A 25,008-nucleotide genomic window follows, 5' to 3' on the forward strand; every position below is an offset into this window, starting at 1 on the left:
TTGGATATACCCAGGAAGCACATTGTGGAAATCACTGGAATACCAACAACAAGAAGGCTGAACCCATGTTTCCACCCCCCCACTCTGAAATCTAAGACAAATTCTTTGTAAATCTGAAGAAGCTAGTGAATAAATTGAAGTTACACATGATTTACAATAGCTTAACCAAGATTTAGCTGGTCCCCTCTTTAAATTTGTGTGTGTCTGATAAGATGGAGAAACTATTTGCACAAATGAGGGAATCAAACACTAAAGAGAACAATCTAAATACAAGGGAATTCATAAATGTCAAAATGCACAGTTATGAATATACAGAATAATTTGCCAATTGCCTTAAGTACATCAAAGGTGAGCCATTGGCTCAGGGAAACTGTGGCATCAAAGCAAGTGGTATAAGTGCATAATAGAATATGTTTATGAAGAGGGTGTGAAAGGGAGAGTTAAGAATAGTGTGAAAAAGCAGGAAAGCGAACGACACAGCCTTGCAAGACAAGTAGCCTTTTTGCCTCCTCCAGCAATGCCACGTTACATAGTCTGCTTGTACTTCTGCCTGGACTTCCTAATTTAGGCTCCAGTCCTGCATGCTGTTCTGTGCACATAGATCCGTACATTTAAATTTAAGAAGGTTTCACCTGGACTCAAAAGTCCACCCATGCAGAGCACTTTGCGGGTTCTGGGCCTTTGAGTCTGAAAAAGCTCTGATTATGCATGCTGGTCCTATTAAAGTCAAGAGTAGATGCACACGCAATTCTGCAGGGGACAACCGCACACTTAATTTCACTTTTGTCTCCCAAGTCTGGAGACACTGACTGCATTGTAACCAAGCCACAAAGAGGGAGTGACTGGCGTGGCAGTGTTTGGGTTCAAATACACTTGACAATGATTTTCTCTCCTCTGATTAATATCAGCTTTAACTTCTAACAAGAATTTAGAGGAAAACATCTCATTTACCAAATGCCTTTTTTCAGTCAGGGCACAAGGATCCATGCTAGCAGAAGGCATTGAAAGACTGGAACCTAAACAATGGACTTGACAAAGAATAAAACAAACCTACACAAGGAAAGGGGAGCGGTAAGGAAGGGCTTGGGTTATAGAAATATAATTATATGGTTTCTCACTTTAGTCATACGTACATTTTAGACAGGTCATTTTTTTGAAAGTGTATGCACTCAAATGACTTATTACTCACTTATAAGCAAGGGTATCACTCACATACATAGCGAGGCAGGTCAAATGAAACAAAAATTTATGTTTATGCAGCTTTTTCCAAAACTGAAGAAACCTTCTCTCTGCCAGGGGGATTTATTCTGGCTAATGTTAAAGCAGTATAAACTCCGCACTGTGGATGCAATTGTATGGGTATAAAAAGGTGGTTATACCATATGGCTATTCCTATAAAGGAAGGGACAAATATACTGGTAGAAAGCACCTGAATCCACTCTAGGCATTCTACCAGTATCACTTGTTTTTTTTTATTTATTAAGAAAACCAAAAAAATTCACACCCTGGTCCCTATCTGAAAGTTATACTGGTACAAAAATCTGCCCGTAGATCAGGCCTCAGTCCCCTCAAGAGGGATTTGTGGCAAAGTCTTCACAAAGTAAGATACAATCTCATGAAAAACAAACTACCGAAATTATTTGTCCATAATTTCCACAGGCTCCTTCCAGGTCTCTGACTGTGGACAGCTGTTTCTACAGTCCTCTTCAATCCCAGGACGCTTTACTCTAGGTTAGAGGAGAAGGTAGCTTCAGCACACATTGTCCAACAGCACGTATTTGCCCTACTCAATTGTTTTCCCCAATGCAATTTCCTGCGCTCAGTGGAGGTCACCACCTCCACTGATTCGTAGCTATGTTTCCTGGAATTGGAAAGACAGGAGACTTCTGAAACACCTTGATACACACAGCCATACATTTAATAGCCCAACTTTCATTTTGTATCCCATAATAATTGAGTCATTTTAGTGTACAGATTCCAAAACTAGTCTTGTATACATTTTCTGTGGCACTCCGAGCACACTTGTGAGCACTATTAAATAGAAATGACAGTAGAATGAGGCATGGAACAATGTAAGCAGTCAGGCCTGATATATGAGTGAGTAAATGTTGAGAGTTACTTTCAACGCTGAGACAAAATTCTGCCTCTTCCTCTGCAGCTGCGGCGAGCCCTTCCTTCAGCAGAGCTATATGACTCAGTTCAGCTCTGTGCAGAAATTTGAAGAGTTATTCTGACCTGCTCGACTGTAAGTGTGCCAAACAACAGCTTTGATCTCGTGTATGGATTATAGTGGGTGGATTAGAGAATTAGTTGACCACGATGATTGCAACTTATTCATGAAACCGCTGCACATGCGCCAGTGGTTCTCAACCCACAGCCCACTTGCGGCCCAATCAGCACACAGCTGCATGTGACATCCTCTGGGTCAGGACAGGAGGGACACCTGCCCCAGGCACAGAGCTGGCAAGGGTGGTGCAAAATGGGGCAGCCCAGGATCAGGCTCAGCAATGTCAGCCCCCACTCCCAACAGCAGGCCAGGGTGATCCTGCAGGGTGTTGATCACAGGTCTAGTGACCCTGGGTGGACCAGGCTTCCCACAGTGGCAGGCAGGCAGGCAGGATGGACAGCCAGGGTATCACAGAATATCAGGGTTGGAAGGGACCTCAGGAAGTCATCTTGTCCAACCCCCTGCTCAAAGCAGGACCAATCTCCAATTTTTACCCCAGATCCCTAAATGGCCCCCTCAAGGATTGAACTCACAACCCTGGGTTTAGCAGGCCAATGCTCAACCCACTGAGCTATCCCTCCCCCCGAAGGACGCCAGCAGACGCCGGGAGGGGAAGTGCAGCTAGGGGGACAGACTAGGTGGGGAGTCTGGTGGAAGTCCCTGAATGGGTGGCACTCTCTGGGTGGGAGGTTGGGGAGAGGCAGTCCCTGGGTGAGCCATTCTGCCCTGTACAGGCATGTGTACCAGCCCAGTGTTGCGGTGTGTGTGTGTGGAGAATGACAGTCTCAGAGGGGTCGGGTGATGGGGGACCATCTCTGGCAGGGGGGGCACCTCGCACCGGCTAGGGTAGACAGGCTCCGCAGCTGTGCTGTCCAGGCACTTGGGCCAGCCATGCTGCCAGCAGCATGGAAGTGAGGGCGGCATAACACCATGCCATGCCACCCTTACAGTAAAGTAATTATAACAGTGACCGTTTTGACTTATTTTGCTAATTCAAAATGCTCTTGGTAGACATTTGCCAGTGCTGAAATGAAAGGTACTAGAGCGATTTGAATCCTATTGCTTTCATCTAATACTAAACCATATTTTTTTGGTAGATATACAGGTAGTATATAAACTGTGGGGAGGCATAACACAGAGCTGCATATGCGGCCCACAAGGATAAATAGGTTGAGAACCACTGACATGCATACTGAGAACTTTAGTCCAGTCTCAGTGTATGTAAATCCCAGAGCATCAAGACAGAGCAACTAAAGCCTCTGCTTTTGGTTTCCTCCCTCTCCTCACAACACATATTGTCTATGGGCAGAAACCACACATCCAACTAAGCAAATGGGAACATAGCATGTATTTTAAAATTTATTTTCTCCACATAAACAAAAAAAACTTGTAACATTATTTTTATTTCAAAGGGAAATTTTACAAGCCAAACAATGAGAATGGGCACGTGTTGAAATTAAGAACAGTAAATTTGGAACAAACAAAAGGAAGTGCTTTATTATGCAACATTTGTCAGCCCATGCAGCTTGTTGCCATAGGAGGAATTAGAGGCAAATAATTCTGTGGCTGGATTTGCAAAAGCATTGGAAAATTGTTTGTCCAGGAACAGCATTTGCGGCTAGGGAAGCTAAGAGTATAATAAGGGTAATTACTTCATGCTTCTTTCCATAAACTGGTTGCCTGCAGGAGGTAAGGAAGGAATATCCCCCTCATGTCAAAGTGCAGCACTATACAATTGGTGACACACATGGTTTCCTTTGTGGCCCTTCTCTGAAGCATCAAATATTGTCCCATGCTGTGCAGTATCAGGCCTTTCCCAAGGATTAACGGTTGGAGCTAATAAGGTATTTATTCTGTGGGGTAAATTTTCAAAACGGTTGGGACAGGAGTGTTCAGCTCGGGTTTGTACAGGCTTTAATGAAAGCTGTGCTACTAATGTTTAAAAATATTTTTTCAGAATCATGGGCCAATAACGGTGCCTGCCCTCCAATGAGGTGTCAGGGTATGTATGTATGTATGTATATTTTTGCTGTACTCCATTTTGGCCGCACCTTTCATTTTATTACATAACTAAATATGTTTTAAACAATGGCATACTACTACATACATTTCTATGGCACGCTTCCTTAGAGAATCTGGGCACCACTGCATTTAGCAGGGATACCATAGGAATGAGCAGTCTAAAACCTAGATACGTTAGATTGAAAGAGGAACTCATATCCCATCCTCTCCCCTATAGACTAAAACCACTTATAGTGTGGCTCTACTTTGAATAATTACTAAAAGCTACCTTGTGGTGTTTCCATCTTTATTGTCTCCCAATGTGTTCCGTTTATAAGTAAGTGACACCTCCACCCCCTTGCTGTTTTGAAGGGCTCTAATGTGGCTTGTGCAGTTACAGCAGAGTTCTCCCAGCGCTATAAAAACCCCACCTCCACGAGGGGTGAGCTCCCAGGGCTGGGGCACTGTCTACACTGGCACTTTACAGCACTGAAACTTGCAGCGCTCAGGGGGGTGGTTTTTCACACCTCTGAGCAAGAAAGTTGCAGTGCTGTAAAGTGCCAGTGTAGACAAGCCCTTACTGTCAGCCCTGCAAACTCACCCTATGCTCTCAGGGTTCCATTGGATTCCTTTCTTCTCACACATCAGTGATGAGGGTTCTGTAGGCCAAATTAGGCCTTGTTTACACTGCCCAATACCATTGTTTATCTATCAAGTTCATAAAAGAAGAACTATATACACAGGTATAGCTGACTGGAACTTGGTAAACTATTTTGATTACGGTGAAGTGAGCTGTAGCTCACAAAAGCTCATGCTCAAATAAATTGGTTAGTCTCTAAGGTACCACAAGTACTCCTTTTCTTATTTTGATTACGATACACAAGATGGAATTGAATCTAGCTTCTTCTCTCTATGTTGTGCTGGTTCTGTAGAGATGACTGGAGTAAAAAAAGAGGTAAACATTTGTTGTTGTCACAAGTTAACAAGCCCAAAGTCAATTGGTTTGATTCTGACTACTTAGAGTAAACCAGTCACTCTTCGGAGTAGAGCTATGCTTTCAGAAGTCTCAAATATAAGGGGTGTCATAAATATAGGGGGAAGGGTAGCAACCTTTATGGATGTAGTAGCATAAAATCCGTCCTTGGCAGCTGTACTGGATTGCTTCACCTGTAAGGGGTTAAGCAGTTCAAATAACCTAGTTGGCACCTGACCAGAAGGATCAATGAGGAAAGAAGATGCTTTCAAATCTGCAGGGGGAGGATTTGTTGTTGTTCTCTTTTGTTGTTCCCTCTCCGGATGGAGGGAGAAGCCAAGCAGGTACAATATCTCCTGAAAACATACCTGGAATAATCCATCTAAAACCACAGAAATTGTAAGTAGGGCAAGGAAATGGTTATCTTTTGTTTTGGCTTGTGAATTTTTCTATGCTACAGAGGTAGTTTTATTCCTGTTTTGGTAACTGTGAAGCTGAGCCCTGAGGGGAATCCTCTGTGTTTTAAATATTTTTACTACCTTGTAAAGTTACCTTCCATCCTGATTTTGCAGGTGTGATTTTTTTTCTTTTCTTTATAAATAAAGTTCTTCTTTTACGAACTTGATTGATTTTCAGTGTCCTGAAGACAAAGGGTCTGGTCTGTGCTCACATTGCTAAGGCAATTGGTTGATATATTATTCTCAAGCCTTCCCAGGAAAGGGGGTTAAGGGGCTTGGGAAGATATTTTGGGGAGATAGGGATTCCAAGTGACCCTTCCCTGAATTCTTGTGTAAATCACTTGGTGGTGGCAGCAATACTGTCCAAGGACAAGGAAAGCAATTTGTGCCTTGGGGAAGTTTTAACCTAAGCTGGTAGAATATAAGCTTGGGGGCCTTTCATGTGGGTCCCCACATCTGTACCCCAGAGTTCAGAGTGGAGGGAGAACTCTGACAAGGGGCTTATGGTCAAAGGCATTTCTTAGGAAGATAAAGAGTTATGCAAATTGGAATCTAATTTGGTCCCAATATTGTATGTTCTTCGGCAGAAAGCTAATGTCACATATAAAAATCAACTTGTTTTTTTCCCTTTAGTTAAGTTTAAAAAGAAAAAAAAGAGAGAGAGAGTCAGGAATTGATCTTATACAAACATTTCAGCTGCTGTTGAATTTCTTCAGCTAAACTACAAACCTCCATCCAGTGTCTCCCATACAGGTGCATCTCCCCCCCCCCCCCGGCCTCCCGAACCATGACTGGCAAATAACTGACTACTTGGTGGTAGTCTCAGAGACACCAAGGATTACCAGGGTATGGAGACTGAGCTATCATATTCTAAAAATTCTTCCTCCAGTTCAAGGATGAAGCACATGGAAAAGGTGATGTAGGGAAGTTTGCACTACCGTTGCCTGGATGGCATATGTTCTGAAGATAGATATCTAGCCTCTCTCACTCCATCCCCTTCCCAGAGAACAAATGGAATTCTGACTTCATGGAGCAATGGACATCACCTGGAGTTCTCTGCTCGGTGTCCCACCCAATATGACTTTGATCACAACCCCTCACTTTTCCTTTTGGTGACCCCAATTCCTTTTTTGGTCCCTCCCCTCTGATTAAGAAGGTGGTCATTTGTGATAAATAAAGCTGGGGGGGGGGCGGGGAAGGGGAGCTCCCTGTTATGGACACCCAGCCAGCTATAAAATCCCTCTTAGTAGCTGTTCTCTACATGCCTTACCAGTAAAGGGTGAAAAAGTCTCACTGCTATGCATAGGTAAAAGGAAGTGAGTGGACACCTGACCAAAAGAGCCAATGGGAAGGCTAGAACTTTTTTACATTGAGAAAAAACTTCCCCTTTGTCTGTCTGTGATTGTTCTCCTGGGGAGAGGGGGACAAAGCAGTCATGCTGTAAGAAGCTTTGGGCCAGGTATGAAAAATCATCTGAGTCATATCTGGAAACTACTCATTTGAAACCCCAGATATGCAAGTAGATCAGGAAATATCTAGGAAGATGTGATGAGGTGCATCTCTTATTTCTTTATGGCTTGTGGGTTCCTCTGTGCTAACCCCAGGTGCTTTGGTTTTGCTTGTAACCTTTAAGCTGGACCTCAAGGAAGCTATTCTTGGTGCTTAATCCGTGTAGTTGCTCTTTTAAAATCTAGCAATAGATGTAAATTTTATTTAAAAAAAAAAAAAAAAAAACAAACCTTTTTTCAGAAAAGGATTGGAGTTCTGTGTCTTAAGAGGTTTGTGCACTTTTTTTTTTATTAGCTGGTGGCAACAGCTTATTTCCTTTGTTTTTTCTCTCTCAGCTCTTCCCCGGAGGTGGGGGTGAAAGGGCTTGAGGGTACCCTACAGGAAGAAATTCCCAAGTGTGCCTTCCTGGGCTCTCAAAGGGGTTATGCACTTGGGTGGTGGCAGCATCTACCCATCCAAGGTCAGAGAAAAGCTGTAACCTTTGGAGTTTAATACAAGCCTGGAGTGGCCAGTATTCATTTTTAGAATCCTTGCAGGCCCCCGCCTTCTGCACTTGATATGCCAGAGTGGGGAATCAGCCCTGACATCATCATTTGCTCAAAAAGGAGTTCTTGGAGGGGCCTTGCCTATTCCTTATCATGAGATCAAATAAACTGGCCTGTGATTATCACTAAGTAGAAACTTTTTGAAAATTTCCCCAGGATCACCTTATTTCTTCTCCTCCCCACTCTTATAAACCCACACCATGACAACTGGCCCCATGGCTGAGTAGAGCAGGATACAGTTCTTTAGTAATGCAAGAACTATGCTCTTTACATAAAGGCTAAACCTGGTTACTTCCTTAGCACTCATAGTCCCTGTTGCTCCTGAGGAAGATGTACCTGAATCCAGATGAAAAAGGAGTTATAATGGAAATGCTGACACAGTCTTAACAATTTAACCAATGCAGCCATTATGATATTGATGTTTTTAGGAATCATTTCTCACTAATGAGAATATGTACAGCTTGTGTTTATACATGGGTAGTTAAAAACGCAAACAGGACAGTGTCATTTCTGTGTACTCCCAATACAGCAGGATTGCAAAAAAATAAAAAAATAAAAAATTGTATATCAAGTACATACTTTGTTAGGTTAGATGCACAATGGAAAAAACCTTGACAAACATATTTGCCACAAGAAAAGGAGGACTTGTGGCACCTTAGAGACTAACAAATTTATTTGAGCATAAGTTTTCGTGAGCGGCTATAGCTCACGAAAGCTTATGCTCAAATAAATTGGTTAGTCGCTAAGGGGCCACAAGTCCTCCTTTTCTTTTTACGAATACAGGCTAACATGGCTGCTACTCTGAAACCTGTCATATTTGCCACAGAGATCAAAACAATAGCCCATCAAGGCTGGCATCCTGCTTCTAGTGGTAGCCTATGCCAATTATTTCGAGCAATATGAAAAGCTAACTCTGTACTAACCTAATTATAATGTGCTGTGCATGGGGGAATAGGTCTTTCTTCCCACTGAAGAGGTAAAGAGCGTTTATCCATATTTGTCATTTCCTCTAGTTATGTAGCTGATGAGTAATTTCATTGATCTGGACCACATGGTGGTTTAAAAAAACAAGTGAAGAGACCACAAATAAATTTAAGAGCACTAACCTCTTGGGATACGGTTCAAATACCACTAACTGATCTACTCTAGGACCTTCCAACGATTGGCGCACCGTTCCTTGTCTTTACGGAGTCTGGGATCTGATCCAGGAAGAGCCTTCAGCTCCCCACTATAACAACAGAGGATTAAGGGGCCGCCCGCCACTCAGCAGAGACTCCATGTTGGGATCCTACACCTCTGCAGTAGATAACCTTCTGTGTAACCTGCATGCATGGATCCCTGTGCTGGGGTGGTAGGATGCTCTCTCACATCCCCCCATTGCCCTGGTGGGGCCAATTTCTCCTTATCTTCAGGCAGGCTGGGGTCTGCATTGGGAAGAGGCAGAACTAGGCACTTGCCACCCTAGCAGAGGGCTCTCTGGGGACAGGTCAAAAAGTACCCTTCTGCTTTGGACAGCTGGGTTTCCACATAGCTCAGCTGGGGTAGAACAGGGAGGACTGGTCTGATGGGGGTGGGAAAGTGCAAGGCAAGCAAACTCTCCTCCTGACTCACAGCTCTGGGTGGAGTAGAAACTACCACAGCTCCTCCCTCTTTTAAAGCAGATACCTCACTCAGCAATGAGCTCCTTGTTCCTTTCAGGCTGTAACAACAATGACCTCATCAGGTTATCATGTGATCCCTGAGTTTGCGGTCCTAGACAGACTTGTTACTTAATCCAGCCCTGCCTTTAATGTATACTGGCCAAAACTGCATTGCAAGCTCCTATCTAATTTGTTTGTTCACTGTCACTTCTAGGTCTCTTAGCATTACTGCTTGCTAGGTTTCTCCATCCCACTTGAATTCTTTCCCCCCAGAAAGATCAGTTTGCTTTGTACCATGAAGAATCTAATTTTGATATTTTCTGCTCATGTATCTAATCTCTCTCCTCATGGGTACTTTCAACTCCTGATGATTTAGTCTTTTCTGTGAGTGTCACCATACGGCTTATTCCTACTATATCATTAATGATGATTAATCATACTTCCCTTTCAGTCTTTGACAGTGTATACAAAAAGTGTAGTTTAGAGTCAATGCCTAAACACCCTACATTACAGTGACATTAAGTTTGAGATTTTAAAAATCAACAGAAGTGGACAATTCGATCCCCCACCCAGAAAATAGTCCATATTTAACTAAACAAAACTAATGTTAAACAATTTCTGACACACCATCGCCACTAGTTAAAAGAAGGGGTAGGTAGCCAATGGCAGTTCAAATGCATTTGTTAAAGTGTAGACCTCTTTACCACTACATGCATTCAAGCTTATTACAAAGGGCGATCAGGGCACTGCATACCTCCACTCCTCTATGGAGTGTGGATAAACCACTTCAGTTATGTTTTTTCCTCCCACTTGCTACTATTTATTTAATCTAATTAAGGTGTTTAAAAAGCCACCATGCTGTGTGGTATAAACACCTTTTCATGCTTTTCTATATGTATGTTTATCCATATCTATGTTCTTGTCTTACTCCAAAACTAAAGTGCACATCAAGGCCTTGCGGTTTTGGTGCACATGTTGATGTTTTAACAGTACATTAGCTTTCAAGCGGCAAGTTGTTTAGTACAAAGATCTCAGACCAATACCCACCAGGAGATTGATAAGGAAATGTTTACACATAACTATCCCATTGACTTCAGGGTGTAAGGATTTGGGTTACATTCTATTGCATTAGAATTGCTTTGCTTAAAAAAGCCTAAAATGAAAGAAAACGCAACTTTGTTGCTAACTCATACTTTTATTATGAGTGTCACTATTTGTTTTTCTTCATGTCCCTGCTCCTGGATTCTTGTGACTAAGTAAGAATCTCAGCTTTCATATTTTAAAAGCGTATGTAGAAAAAAAAAGCTTAAATCTGAACCCTGAAAGTTCAAAAAAAAACAACAAATTAAAAGAATCCAAAATACATTAACATCTCATGATTTTGAATTTACTCATGATTTTATAATGCTGAGGTCAACTATATTATATTTTTGACTGTCCTGGGATAGGACCACAGAAGTGCCATTTTATTTTTTGTTTCTACTTGAAAAAAAAATATTTCCTTTTTCTATGCATATGGAAATATTGGCAAGCATGAAAATGGAGGTGAAGTCCTACTAGACCAGGGTGGCCAACACGCAGCTCCTTGTATAGGCACCGACTCCAGGGCTGGAGCTACAGGTGTCAAATTTCCAATGTGCCGGGGGGTGCTCACTGCTCAACCCCTGGCTCTACCCCCACTGCATCCCTTCCTGCCTCTTCCCCTTTTTCCTCCCCCTCAGAGCCTCCTGCATGCCTTCAAAACAGCTGATCAGGAGAGATGGGGAGGCACTGATCAGCAGGGCTGCTGGTGGGTGGGAGATGCTGGGAGCTGGGGGTGGGGGGGCGGTGAAGCTGATGGGGGGCTGCTGATGTATTACTGGGGCTCTTTGGCAATGTGCATTGATAAATTCTGGCTTCTTCACAGGCTGGCCACCCCTGTACTAGACATTTACCCCTCAGACTAGATGCCTTAGCAAATGGGTAATAACCATCTGCCATCTACTATCAAATCAAACTAGATTTATTTTTTCAATGAAGTTACATGCCCAACCCCCAACACCTCCTTGTTATCACAATCAAGTTTATAACTAAGTGCAATAAGGATCTACCAGGCAGGTTAGGAAAACCTGGTTGTCCAGCAGCCCAGGATAACCAAACATCTGATTTGATCAAGTGAAAATTATCTGCTTACTGCCTGCTGGAAACAACACTATTGACATTTCAAAAATCCTGGGTGCACTTGGACTGAGTGGTTAAAAGGGAAGCATGAAGGGAAAAGCAGCACCCTTTTGCCCCCATACCAGTCTTCAAGGTATGTGACCCTAACCATAGGTTCCCTCAAATCTGAGGAGGAAAGAAACCAAGCAACTGCTTGGGTAATTGCTGCATTGTACACAATGGAAATTAACTACTATTACATAATAAACATTTTAATTGGACAGTGAAGGCTTTATGGATCTGACTGGAATACAGATGCAGTGTTTTAGAATACTATTGATGGGACATCCAGATACACTATTTTAATATTCATTGCAGTGTTCTCTCTCAAAAATATAAGAGATGATTGAGCAGCAGACAGACAAAAAGAAAGAAAATGCTGTTTGAGTGATATCTACATCGCAGTGTTGGCAGTTATAGCCAGCAGACAGGCAAGCAGATTTGCTCAGGAAGCAAGAATATGAAAATCTCTCTAGGTGTGATCCTTAGGCTCCCAGCAAGTTACTGGTGCAGCCAACGCATGCACCTCTGTTATAAACTCACATTGATCACTCTTTAGCCTGCCACTTTAAGAAATTCAACCCTTACATAATATTCTAACAAACATTCTCCTTTACTCAGCTTAACAAGTCCACATTCACTGATGTCGTCTTTCTAAAGATGAGCGTCAAATAAAAGACTAAAGTGGAATTAAGCATGATGCCTGTTCAGGACATTCAGCACAGAAGTAAGTTTCAACTCACCTTTTGAAAAAATCTTTTTTTCAATCTTTGCATTATCATGGTACTTCCTAGTTTACCACATGTATCCCAGAATGCTTCATTTGGTGACATCACAAATAGGGGGGGTTGCAATGACAGTTCTGGAATTTGTGAACTCACGCAGAATCCTTCAGTGAAGAAACATTTTAAAAAGAAATTGAGTTCCCCATAAATCTTAAAGTTACATTGTATTTAGAACCCAGTTAGTAGGAACATTCAACTCAAACATCTCTCACTAAACAAAGAGTGAGAGCTAAACTGTCACTATGGCCTCCTTTTGAAGACAACTAAGAAATAATACAAGGCATTATGGACATTTGATCCTTTCTTCCACAATTTCCCTAAATTCCCAGAAGAATTCTAGGTTGAAGATGTCCCAGAAGCCACTGCATCAGGCAGCTGTACCTGGTTCTGTGGAATAGGAACACAGCAGTACAGCTGCATCTATGTAGTATACGGTTTTGCACCAAAACCAGCATGGCTCGTGTGGACACACTGCGCTGTTTGTTCTCTCTCCCTAAATCTGTTTTCTAGTGTAGACCAGGCTTGTGTAACTGGTCTTCCAACAAGCCTCCAAAACTGAATAATTGGCTAATTCAGTTGGGCCTACTCATTGACCTCTCTTTTGCCCAGCAACTCTGTAAAACAAAGGATCTCTTCTGGTCTGACTAGAGCCAGAGTCCACTCTTTGCTGTAAGCCTCCACACAAGACAGTGCTTAAGCCACAAAATCCCCCTTAACTGCTATAGGCATCCATTTAGGGGTCTTTTCAGCAAGGACCTTTACATTTGTCCCTAAGGAAAATTTCATACAAATATTTAACTATACCTTTGCCATAACATGATGGAGGATAATGGATAAAACAAGAATTGCTTAGGACTAAACTCTGACTGCTCCGCATAATACTACTTCAAAAAGTTGCAGTATCTGCCCAAAGGGGGCCACACAACACCCTGACAGAGATTACTCAGGAGCAACAGAGAGGGTGCTTGTGGAGTACAAGCAGATTAGACATACATTTTTATAAACACACTGACTTTATCTTTTACCCCTAGGCCCTGCCCTGCTCTCCAATCCCACCATTCCCCTCCTGGTTATGAAGTTGAAGGCATGCATCCAGATGCAGGCCAAGCTAGGACTTGGCTTCTAAATTCTCTAACGGATACAGGGATATTCTGCACATGCAGCTAAAATAGTTTTAAAGCCATCAAAATTAGACTCATTTTGAGCTAGTGAGGAAAATTCTTTTCAAGACTGCATTGTATAAACCTTAGGAAAGTTTTAAGTACCATAACAGTTTGTGACCACGTGCTCTTCCGTGTTCCAGGCAAACACCAGGTTTGAGCAGGGCACAAATAAGTCTAAAGTTTAATTGAGGCAGTTCCCCACACCCTACCTGGGAAAGGATTCCCTGCAGCAGTCTTAGAAGGCCCCTCCTGAGCCAAAGTCCTTTTATAATCAAGCAAAGAGAAACTCAATAGCTTTGGCCAAGCCTACCTTCCTCCACAGGGCTCTGGCAGTCAGCAGACTCTGTAGAGATCCTGGACTGGTCCTTTCTCTCAAAGAGCAACACATAACATATCTGTTCTTCTCCTTAGTTAGCCAGCTAGTGAACTGTCCTCCTCCCCCCCTTTCATGATCTGATTGCAAGGGCAGGTGTAGCTGCTTGGGACTGAGTGGACCCACAGTAGCTCATTAGCCAAAATTAGCCTCAATTTGACCTTGGTATATCCCATCACACAGTTGAATTTAAAATTCTCACACAACATTGTACATGCACAACTTATCCTTTAAAAAAATATCTGCCCAATATCTGTAATGTGAAATTTTACAGATACAGCAAGAAGGGACTGTCCATTTAATGTTAATCACAACTTTACTAAAACATATACAAAAATCAGTAATAAAGCTGAGCAACCACTGCGCTTTTAAAGAGCTTGATAGGAGGTGGGCAGGGGAAGACTGCAAAGGAGAGGAAAGGAGAAGTTAGCATAGTTTGAATATTGGGCAATATTCATTTACCTTGAGGACAGGAATAAACATTAGCCAAAACTATAAATAAGTGTGGTGAGGAAATGCTACACTAATGTTCAGCACTTTTCATCCCAAGCCTTATCAACAGTGGATTTTTGCAAGTGTAGACAACAGGCATCTACTGGGGATATTGAGTTTAAAGACATGCACAGACAAAGATTAGCCATGTTGTTCTGCACTATTTCAGGAACAACAGTTAAAAGCACATGTTGCAAACACCTCAGCAATGCAGTTTTCCTAGTGTAGTGTAGACAAGGCTTCACTTAGTGCCAAGTCACTCAGAAAAGAAAGTAAGCGCAGACAATACTTTGTTATTCCTTAGCTACCAGCTTAGTGGCTGCTTATCTTTACTTTCCAGAGAGTGTATGTATGCTTGATTTGACTTCTGTTGCTATAAAAACTTATGTAATGTAAGCCAAGCTGATTTGGATACCTGACTTATCTGGTGCAGTAGTTGGCATCTGGAGAAAACTGACCACAGAAGAGACAGATGAAGGTAAATGCCTGTATAATGGATCACAGGAACAGAAAAGGCAGGACTCAGACCAAACTTCCTATTTCCTCTAAAGCAATAGCAAAGAACAGCAAGTGAAGACTATTGTGGGCACACAGAAATCTGAATGCTCTACAGGGAATAAGGCAACAAATTACTTCTAAATAACTTCTGTCAGGAACATGATAGTCTTTGAAGTGGTAGAGGAACAATGTTCAGAAAAATGGTAAAATGTGATATGCTGCTAAAAAAGTATATTCCACTAATCTTGTGAGAGGAAGAATAAACTTCTCAATTATATCAGCTTTGATAAAAATAGGCAAGTCATTTTGCCAGCATATATGCTTTTATTTCAGATTAAAAAACAAACACCAAATATTCCACACATTTCATTAATGGCAAAGGTCAGTCTTCCATTTATGCACTTAACATGAACAGTTGATAATGTAACAATCGCTCAAATGGAATGCACTTTTTAAATCTGTAAAAATATAAATATAAATTCAATAGCTGTACAACTAAAAACATAAGAATTGATAAAACTCAGAATTAAAAATGCATTATGAAACTAAAAAGTGATCAAGGGATGAAGATTTATTTTTCAAATACAATTCCTGTTCCAGTATAGATTTTTTTTTATAGCAGGAAAAGTGACCATGTATGCATTGTGCCGTCTCATGTTCAGTGTCTTTCAAATAGAATTTGCTTAGTTTAGAAGCAAAAAAGATCCCTTTATTTGAGCCCTGAAAACTTACAATGGGATGAGAAAAATCAGTCTTGCCCACGCATTGTGACCAGTAACAACAAATTAGCAACTGGAATTCAGCTAACAATTATGCTGATAGAAAAAAATAAAACTGGGCTGTATCGGGTCTGCAGGTGGTAGCAGGAGTAGGGGAAAAAAAAAAAAAGCCACCACCACCAAAACAACACACCAATCACTTTTTTCCTGGAAGGAAAGCAGACATGACTTGCAATATATATAGGGTTAATTCCTGGCTCCACTGAAGTTAATAAGGAATTTTGCCATTGACTTTAGTGGGGCCAGGATTTCACTCAGTGAGTACATATGTTAAGTGAGAAAATGCCATTTTATATGGTCATTTACTGACCATAATCACACTTTAAAGCTTTTAGCATAATTTTTAGTAGTGTCAAATTTTTGGCTTGAGATATGATCCTGATTTTAATTATTATTCTAATATTTTGGTCAAATTTCAAGATCCAAGGCAGTTAAAATAGAAGCAAATGGTTTAAAAGCAAGACTAATAGATAAAATGTTAGTGACAAGACCTTCAGTGGCTAGACTGTTTGCTGGCATAGACAGGCAGAGGAATAAGAAAAAGGATGCAGATTACCTATGCCAGGGTATATAAAAATGGATAAAGTAAGAAGAATAATATTCAGCAATTACATCAGAGGAATCAGGTATATGTAGTTAAAGGCAATAGACTGCTTCTGGTGCTGTGGAGACAGATACCCAGTACATTAACATTAAGGCAGATCATGTGTATAGAAGAATCAAGGAACATTTCCAGTTAATGCAAAGAAAATATCTAGCTTTAAACAACTCTTCTTTCTCCACTCATGGTTTTAGCACAGAAGCTCTTAACACCACACTTGAAAAAGGACAAAATTAAGATTTTTAATAGAGACAGGGCTAGGTAATTTAGCTGTAAGGAAACAGAAACAGGTTAGAACTTACTAGGGAAAGAGGCCTTTTTTGGTTACAGATTTTAAATTAAAAACAAAAATGTAAGAACTCCCATCTCAGTTTCTTCTTCTTACTAGCATATTTACATTGTGACAAAGTTCCTGCTCTACCTTGGTGGGTCTTGCACTTATTGATGGATTTGCTCGCCTTGGAGCTTCACAGCAGCCCTCAGCTTGGCCGTTTTTCCGATCCCACGGTCCAGGCTGACTCCTCCTATGTCCGACCAGGAGTTGGGGAGAACCTGGGCCCGCCCTCTACTCCTGTTTCCAGCCCAGGGCCCTGTGGATGCAGCTGTCTAGAGCACCTCCTGGAACAGCTGTGCAACAGCTACAACTCCCTGGGCTACTTCCCCATGGCCTCCTCCCAACACCTTCTTTATCATCACCATAGGACCTTCCTCCTGGGGTCTGATAATGCTTGTACACCTCAGTCCTCCAACAGCCCACACTCTCACTCTCAGCTCCTAGCGCCTCTTGCTCCCAGCTCCTCACACACATACCACAAACTGAAGTGAGCTTCTTTTTAAAACCCAGGTGCCCTGATTAGCCTGCCTTCATTGATTCTAGCAGCTTCTTGATTGGCTGCAGGTGTTCTAATCAGCCTGTATTGTCTCTGGAAAGTTCCAGATTGTTCTGAAACCTTCCCTGTTACCTTAGTCAGGGAAAAGGGACCTACTTAGCCTGGGGCTAATATATCTGCCTTCTGTTACTCTCCTGTAGCCCTCTGGCCCAACCCTGTCACAACATGTAAAGTTTGTTTTGTGAGAGTTTCTCCTTGATTCACATTTGCTCCCCAAAGCCCCAAGGCTTATTATAGGATCAACCTGTATTTCTGGTAGAGGAAGACTGCAATGCGCTCTCTGCCCAACCCCTACCCCCACACAATCCCCTCTGCCGAACTGTCTGTTCATGCTGGCCTAAAGGTGCTCAGGACCTGAACACCCATTTCCTCCTTAGCAGCATACTATACTATTGATAGAAATGTAGGCTGCCTTGAAACTTTCAGAATTGCAGTGATTTTATAGAAAGACAAAAGCCCCCCCATTTTCCAGCTATGCCAGATGACCACACCTTCTGAAATGAGGTCTGCCAGTACAAAGGCAAAATTTTGAAATCTGATACAGAAATAAGTTTCAAATGCTGATGAGAAATAAGCTATAATACTGAAGACATTATGTAGCACGTGTGCAGAAAAAAGCTTTTAGAGAAATTAAGGAATGGAAAATTAATGGCACTGGAGTTGGGTTTCCCAGTTGCTGCTTGTAGTTATTTGTTCTTTGGATATAAATCTTAACATTCCAAAAACTAGTTCATGGGTGCTGATGTGCTTGCTCCTCATCTGTATCAGTAAGCTGGATTTCGATTTTAAGGATCAGATTGGAAGGGATTTATTTGAGCTTTTCAAATACAGAAAGGGATTTTGCACTTTTTTTTAATGCCAATGCAGGTGAAGATATTACAGCTTGCATGAATATGTCAGAAACTATCATAACTGATCTGCAATGGCTTTTAAATGCATAGCAAACTGTACCGCGTTCCCTGATGAATGAAGGTTTTGCATCTAACAACATATCTGATTTAGAAATTTCATGGCCTTGAGCACCGTACCTGGAGACTTTACAGGCTTGGAGTACTGAAGGTTTCCTATTCTGTATGTTGCCCCTTTTTGTGAACTTTATTAATTCCAGTCTACAGCAAACATTGAGAGTGCTGTTTTTCCTTCAAGATCCATTTCTGGAGCAAAAAATAAACAAATCTTATAATCTTGCAGCTTTATTTCACTGCAAAAGTCACACTTCTCTTGTATAAGAATCTCACTTTTCAGCAGAATTCACTTTATATTTGAAATTAAATATGCAGAATAAATTTACAATTCACTAATATTTTAATCCTACGACAATTCATCAACTGCTTAGGCATCCAGCTGGTCAGAGATTATATTCCAGTGTAACAAGAATATATAGTTTCCACTATATGCTTTTATATATAAAAGACTGAAGTAGATCACACCTAACGAGTTTACCTAAATTATAATGCCTGACACTTTAATAGTGACATTTAAAATAAATATAAAAATCCAGCTTTAAAACAACCTTTAAGAGTTGCATAATTTTTATAGTTTTTTGACAAACACAAAACCAATTCAAAAGTTGCTAGTAATTTGGAGGATATTGTTTTGCAATACTAGCTTCCTTGACACTACCTCTTAAATGTTCTCTCCTTTTCAGTGTTTTATAGAAGTCTTTTTATTTATGTTGTTTCTTAACTCTTAGCAGCTAGGGTAAGGTTTACTAAATTCAGAATCACTAATAGGAAAGACCAATTGGTTATTTTTATTAAGAGCGATTAAACTCAGATTATTGTTAGTTACATTTTTAATGATTATCCATTAGCCTTTAGGTCCAGGGTAGTCCTTGCTTTTGTAAGATACTTCTACCTCCATCTGGCCTCCTCTCTGTCTTCGTATAACAAATGATAGCCCCAACAGCCAAGAAAGTTCAATGGCTACTGGGGTATATATACAAAAAGTTAGCCAGCCTGCCATGACTTCCAGAAATAAAGCAGGGAGCAAAACTGGTATGGTACCTGCCAGCCTTTACTATCAGCCCACAGAGAGAGGAAAAAAACAAAGAGAAGCTAAGCAGAGAGACAGGACCCTAGGTTAATGAGAGTGATTGGACCTGGCAGCTCTGTTTGGTGATTGACCCTGGACACATTAGCCCCATTTCCCTATAATTTCCCCTCACTGCTACCACTAGTGGAAGCATTAATGTAGAGAAGGCATTGATATTGTAACTACCATTCCATATGGCCTTGGTCTGTGCAGGATTAAACACACCAGTGGCTAGTCTACATTAGTGCTCCTACCATTGCTACCAGTAGAGGAGCTGTACCATTTGTAGAACTTCTGGGAAAACAGCTAGTGTAGACATTCCCTTAGTGACCACAGCCCTAAGGCGATCACTCTAGTAAGTGATAGCCAGTTGCTCTTTCCTCCCTAGAAGAGAACTAATCAGCTTTAATTCTCACCTCAACAGTAAGAGAGGCAATTCTCTTCTATCAATCAAGCAGTGACAGAGAGCAGTTTGTATCTCAACATAAGGTTGTAGAAGAGATTAATATAAGCTATTAGATCTTACTGCTCTTCAAACTTCTGTTCCAGTTTTAGTACAAAATTTAAAATCATCATGTGCAATGAGTTTCAGAACCTTGTGTGTCCTAAATGTGAGTTCTTAAAATGCTACGTAAAAAACCAAAAAGGTCATAGAGACACTGTTTCATTACACAACACTTTTCATGAAACATAACTGTTTGTTTGGACGGCAATTTGGAAAACAAACCATGATGCAAACACTTTAAAAATCAGCATAACAGATAAAGAAATATTTCTTTACAATATAAGTATATGCATACATTTTTATTAACGAAGAGGAAGTGTGTAGGCTGTGCATTAATCCAGTAGTGTTTCACTCCAAAGGCCTACGTCCAAAATTGCTGTACGGTCACTAATTAAATACATTTGGAGATTTTAAATTTATGACCAAATTCTGTTCTGAAACATACAACTGCTACTGCACATGCATATCTCAGCAGAGTCTGGCATATAATTCCTAGTGGATTCTTCACCACATCACACAGTCACTACACCATTTGGTATAATTTGCAGTCTGCTTAACTGAGGCTCTAAAACTACAATAGGAAAAGGATATTGCAGGTCAGGATTGAGGGGAATTGGCAGAGCTGTCTAGATTATGCCTGGTTTGTGCCAGAGGCAATCTTCTCTCTATATTGAGATACATGAACAATTTATTCCCAGGCACATTTTGGGTACATTTTCAATATAGATTATTTTAAAAAATAAATATAAATAAAATAGTATTGACTCGCTTTAAAGTGAAGACTCAATGAAGCTAGGAGAAAACATCCTTGATTTTTATAAGGCAAGAGAGCACATGTCCTTTTAAATAGATGCTTTATTATATCCACAGACGATAAAATCCCAGTGCTACAGTAAGACATGTAAATACTGAACCTGAAAGAAAAAAAACAAGAGTTAGTGTGAGAATGAGAAAAGGCGAGAATACATTGTTAGTTCTTGTATTGCTCCCTCAGGAAGCAGTATTCCAACAGTTAATTGCAAATACAATGAATTGTTACAAGTTATGGCTATCTTCTTTATTTTTTATTTAAGAAAACAAGCTATTCATCTCCAGAGTACAAACACAACTTCAGTGGGGAGGTGACCACAAAATGACAAAAGAGAAGAAAGGAAGGAAAGAGGGAGTGAAGGAAAAATGGGCTGGAAAGCTATCAGCAGTATTGAAAAATCCTATCATTGCTTACCATTCTGAATAATTAAGATCAGCGTAACAAGTTATGGTTACAAAATGAGGAAATAAAGACAATCTGAATATTAGTAGCAAAGTCCAATATCCTGCAAACACTGTAGTTTTTAAACTTCACTTAAAAAGAGTAGATATGATCAATATAATTTGTTGAAAAGTTTATCCTTTAACAAGTTTGCAACTCTGTCTGTGTGAGCCCTCTTCTTCTTCTCACAGTCACCCTCCAAAAAGTAAAGAGTGTTTTTACCTTTGTCTTTAATAAGAGTAGTTATGCAATGCTAAGTGATCATACGAACATAAGAATGGCCATACTGGGTCAGACCAGTGGTTCATCTAGTCCAGTATCCTGTCTTCAGACAGTGGCCAATGCCAGATCCTTCAAAGGGAATTAACAGAACAGGGCAAATATCAAGTGATCCATCCCGTGTCGTCCAGTTCCAGCTTCTGGCAGCCAAAGGCTTAGGAGCACCCAGAGCATGAGGATGCATGCCTGACTATCTTGGTTAATAGCCGTTGATGGACCTATCTGCCATGAACTTACCTAATTATTTTTTTTAACCCAGTTATAGTTTTGGCAATGTGTGTTGTGTGAAGTAGTATTTCCTTTTCTTTGTTTTAACCCTGCTGCCTCTTAATTTCATTGGGTGACCCCCCTGGTTCTGTTATGTGAAGGGGTAAATAACACTTCCTTATTTACTCTTCACATCATTCACGATTTTATAGACATCTATCATATCCCCTCCCCCTTAGTTGTTTCTTTTCCAACCTGAACAGTCCCAGTCTTTTTAATCTCTCCTCATATGGAAGCTGTTCTATCCCCTTAATCATTTTTGTTGCCCTTCTCTGCACCTTTTCCATTTCTAATATATATCTATATCTATATCTTTTTGACATGGGGTGACCAGAACTGCATGCAGTATTCCAGGTGTAGGCATAGTGGGATTATGATATTTACTGTCTAATTATCTACCCCTTTCCTAACGGTTTCTAACATTAACTTTTTTGACTGCCACTGCACATTGAGCAGATGTTGTTTTCAGAGAACTATTCACAATGACTCCAAGATCTCTTTCTTGCATGGTAACAGCTAATTTAGACCTCATCATTTTGTATGTATAGTTGGGATTATGTTTTCCAATATACATTATCAACACTGAGTTTCATCTGCCATTTTGTTGCCAATCACCTAGTTTTGTGAGATCCCTTTGTAGCTCTTCGCAGTCTGCTTTGGACTGAACTGTCTTGGATAATTTTGTATCATCTGCAAACTTTGTCACCTCGCTCTTTACCCCTTTTTCCAAATCATTTATGAATATGTTTAACAACACTGGTCCAAGTACAGATCCATGGGGGGGTGAGGGGGGGAGACAGATGACACGACACTACACTATATTCCTCTCTCCATTCTGAAAACTGACCATTTCTTCCTCCCCTTTGTTTCATGTCTTTTAACCAGTTACTGATCCATGAGAGGACCTTCCCTCTCATCCCAGGACTGCTTAGTTTGCTTAAGAGCCTTTGATGAGGGACCTTGTCAAAGGTTTTCTGAAAGTCCATGTACGCTATATCCACTAGATCACCTTTGTGCATGTTTGCTGACTCCCTCAAAAAATTCTAATAGATTGATGAGGCATAATTTCCCTTTACAAAAGCCGTGTAGACTCTTCCCCAACTAACTGCGTTCATCTATGTGTCTGATAATTCTGTTCATTATAGTTTCAACCAATTTGCCCAATTACCAGCCTGTAATTGGCAATATTTATAGTACTTCTGAAAATTCTAAGATCCAACATAGGAGACCAATGTATTTTTCAAAGTAGGGGAAAGAGCTTTACTCCCCCGACACATTTTCAAATGAGAGTACCTCTTTAGGCAATGTTCCTACAATGGGTTAGGAATCCTGTTATGAAAAATATGAATAATAACTGTACTAGTGTGAGAGACAGAACCATGTTAATAGGTTTATCAATAACCATGCTCAAATCAATACATCTCTACAGCAAACCTACTCATTTAGTAGTATTGCATATTTACAGTCAAAAAATACATAGTGAAAAGTCAGGATATGAAAATGATGTAAGCAATAACACAAGAAACATATTATATTATGTAATATTATGCTTATACAATTTGCATATGACACCAGGGTGGGAAGGGTTGCAATCACTTTGGAGGACAGGATTAGAATTCAAAAAAACCTTGACAAATTAGAGAACCGTTCTGAAATCAACAAGATGAAATTCAATAAAGACAAGTATAAAGTACTTCACTCAGGAAGTGCAATCAAATGCACAACTACAGAATTGACTAGATGGTAGTACTGTTGAAAAAGATCTGGCGGTAACAAAGGTTCACAAACTGAATATGAGTCAACAATGTAATGCAGATGTGAAAAAGGCTAATATCATTCTGGGGTATATTAACGGGAATATTGTATGTGAGAAGTAAATGTCCCACTCTGGTCAGCACTGATGAGGCCTCAACTGGAGTACTGTGTCCAATTTGGGTTCCAGGCTTTAGGAAATACATGTATAAACTGAAGAGTGTCAAAAGGAGAGCAACAAAAATGACAAAAGGTTTAGAAAACCTAACCTATGAGGAAAGGTTAAAAAAACTAGGCATGTTTAGTTTTGAGAAAAGAAGACTGAGGGGTGAATTGATAACAGTCTTAAAATATGTTAAGGGCTGTTGTAAAGAGGACAGTGATCAATTGTTCTCCATGTCCACTGAAGAGAGGACAAGAAGTCATGGGCTTAATCTGCTGCAAGAAAGATTTAGGTTAGCTATTAGGAAAATTTTGCTAACTATAAAGGGAGTTAAACTCTGGAATAGGCTTCCAAGGGAGGTTGTGGAATCCCCATCACTGGAAGTTTTCGAGAACAGGTTGGATAAACATCTTCAGGGATGGTTTATGTTTACTTGGTCCTTTTTCAGCACAGGGGGCTGGATCTGATGACCTCTCAAGGTCCCTTCCAGACTTACATTTCTATGAAAGTGTTCGTTACATACAAATGCCAGAAAATGAAAAACTGTACTTCAGCACAAGGCATGTATATATACACAGGACAATAATAGTACAAGCTGAACTGTTCTAATTAATGGATAGATCTCCTTTACATCGCTAACCACTCTTGGCATTGTAAATAAATTTAAGCATGATTCAGTGAGTAAGCATGTGCCTAACTTTAAGCACACAAATAATCCCACTAAAGTCAATGAGTCTACTCAATGTGCTTAAGTACCTTGCTGAATCAGGGCCTTTAATAAGAGAGTCGAACACAACTCTAACATGCGTGCATATATTTGTCAGAATTCCTTACCTGCTAAGTATTTAATATTATCAAGTTTGTGCGATTCCAACATTGTTTTCAGTCCTGCAACTTCTGTGTCTATTTTCCGATCTGTTTGAGTTAGAGCTCGGTCTTGTTGTGCATGCTAGAAACAAAGCAGAGTATTAGTTATCTGAACACAATTTAACCTTAAAACTAAATCTGTTTCCTTTCTGAATTACTTTTTTTGGCTCTCCCTTCACTCTTGCAGATTCAGTACTTTAACAATGTATTAAAAACTAAGAATCAGCCTTTCTCTGGAGGCTTCTGTAGTTATACTCCTCCCTCTAAGAAGTATTAAGTAATGTTATATTTCTTAAGAAGCCAGAGGTTTCCCTTATAGTACTGAAAATTCATGCTGCCAAATTTAGGTGAATACAAGTATAAAACTTACTGCTCTGCTGTAGTGTTTTTTAAAAAAACTTATAAAACATATATATTTCCTGATGGATTTATTACAGTGGTGACTTCATATCAAATTTACAATTAGCTGTCGATTCCATCATAAAATCCTATTCAAAGGGTTTGTAGTCTGTCTTTAAAAATTCATGCTGACTATACTTGACCGACAGCTTTTGTGCCTGATCCTGCAATCCTTACTCAAGCAAATTTCCAACAAAGTAAAATGGGAGTTTTGCCAAAATAAATATATAATCTGGCCCCATTTTTATTTCACTCATCTCTCCACTTCCTTAACCCACCACTAGATTATAGTTAAGGACGCAACATCAGCATTCCCTTCTTTGCTGTTGGTGATTTGTATCACAACTTGAAGAGGTT

The 25,008-nt window shown here is 40.4% G+C and overlaps 1 protein-coding gene and 1 long non-coding RNA gene across 5 annotated transcripts in view; both read right to left on the reverse strand.

Annotated features, from left to right (window-relative positions):
- Positions 1–1,351: 1,351 nt before the first annotated feature.
- Positions 1,352–14,469, reverse strand: LOC140906959 (uncharacterized). The gene is made up of 3 exons (XR_012157314.1): positions 13,811–14,469; positions 12,296–12,441; positions 1,352–1,861 (listed from the first exon to the last, which is right to left on the reverse strand). It is a non-coding gene; the product is annotated as an uncharacterized LOC140906959 (long non-coding RNA).
- A 698-nt stretch (positions 14,470–15,167) lies between these two features.
- MCUR1 (mitochondrial calcium uniporter regulator 1) overlaps positions 15,168–25,008 on the reverse strand; it is a 34,432-nt gene continuing 24,591 nt past the window's right edge. For all 4 annotated transcript variants that reach the window (XM_073331939.2, XM_073331940.2, XM_073331941.2 and 1 more), the window contains 2 exons: positions 24,220–24,334; positions 15,168–20,586 (listed from right to left, as the gene is read on the reverse strand). In XM_073331939.2, coding sequence (XP_073188040.1) covers positions 20,531–20,586; positions 24,220–24,334 — 171 coding nt within the window. In that variant the 3' untranslated portion in view covers positions 15,168–20,530. The remainder of the gene's footprint in view (positions 20,587–24,219; positions 24,335–25,008) is intronic.

The sequence above is a fragment of the Lepidochelys kempii genome, chromosome 2 (assembly GCF_965140285.1).
Source record: "Lepidochelys kempii isolate rLepKem1 chromosome 2, rLepKem1.hap1, whole genome shotgun sequence".
Lineage (NCBI taxonomy): Eukaryota > Metazoa > Chordata > Testudines > Cheloniidae > Lepidochelys > Lepidochelys kempii.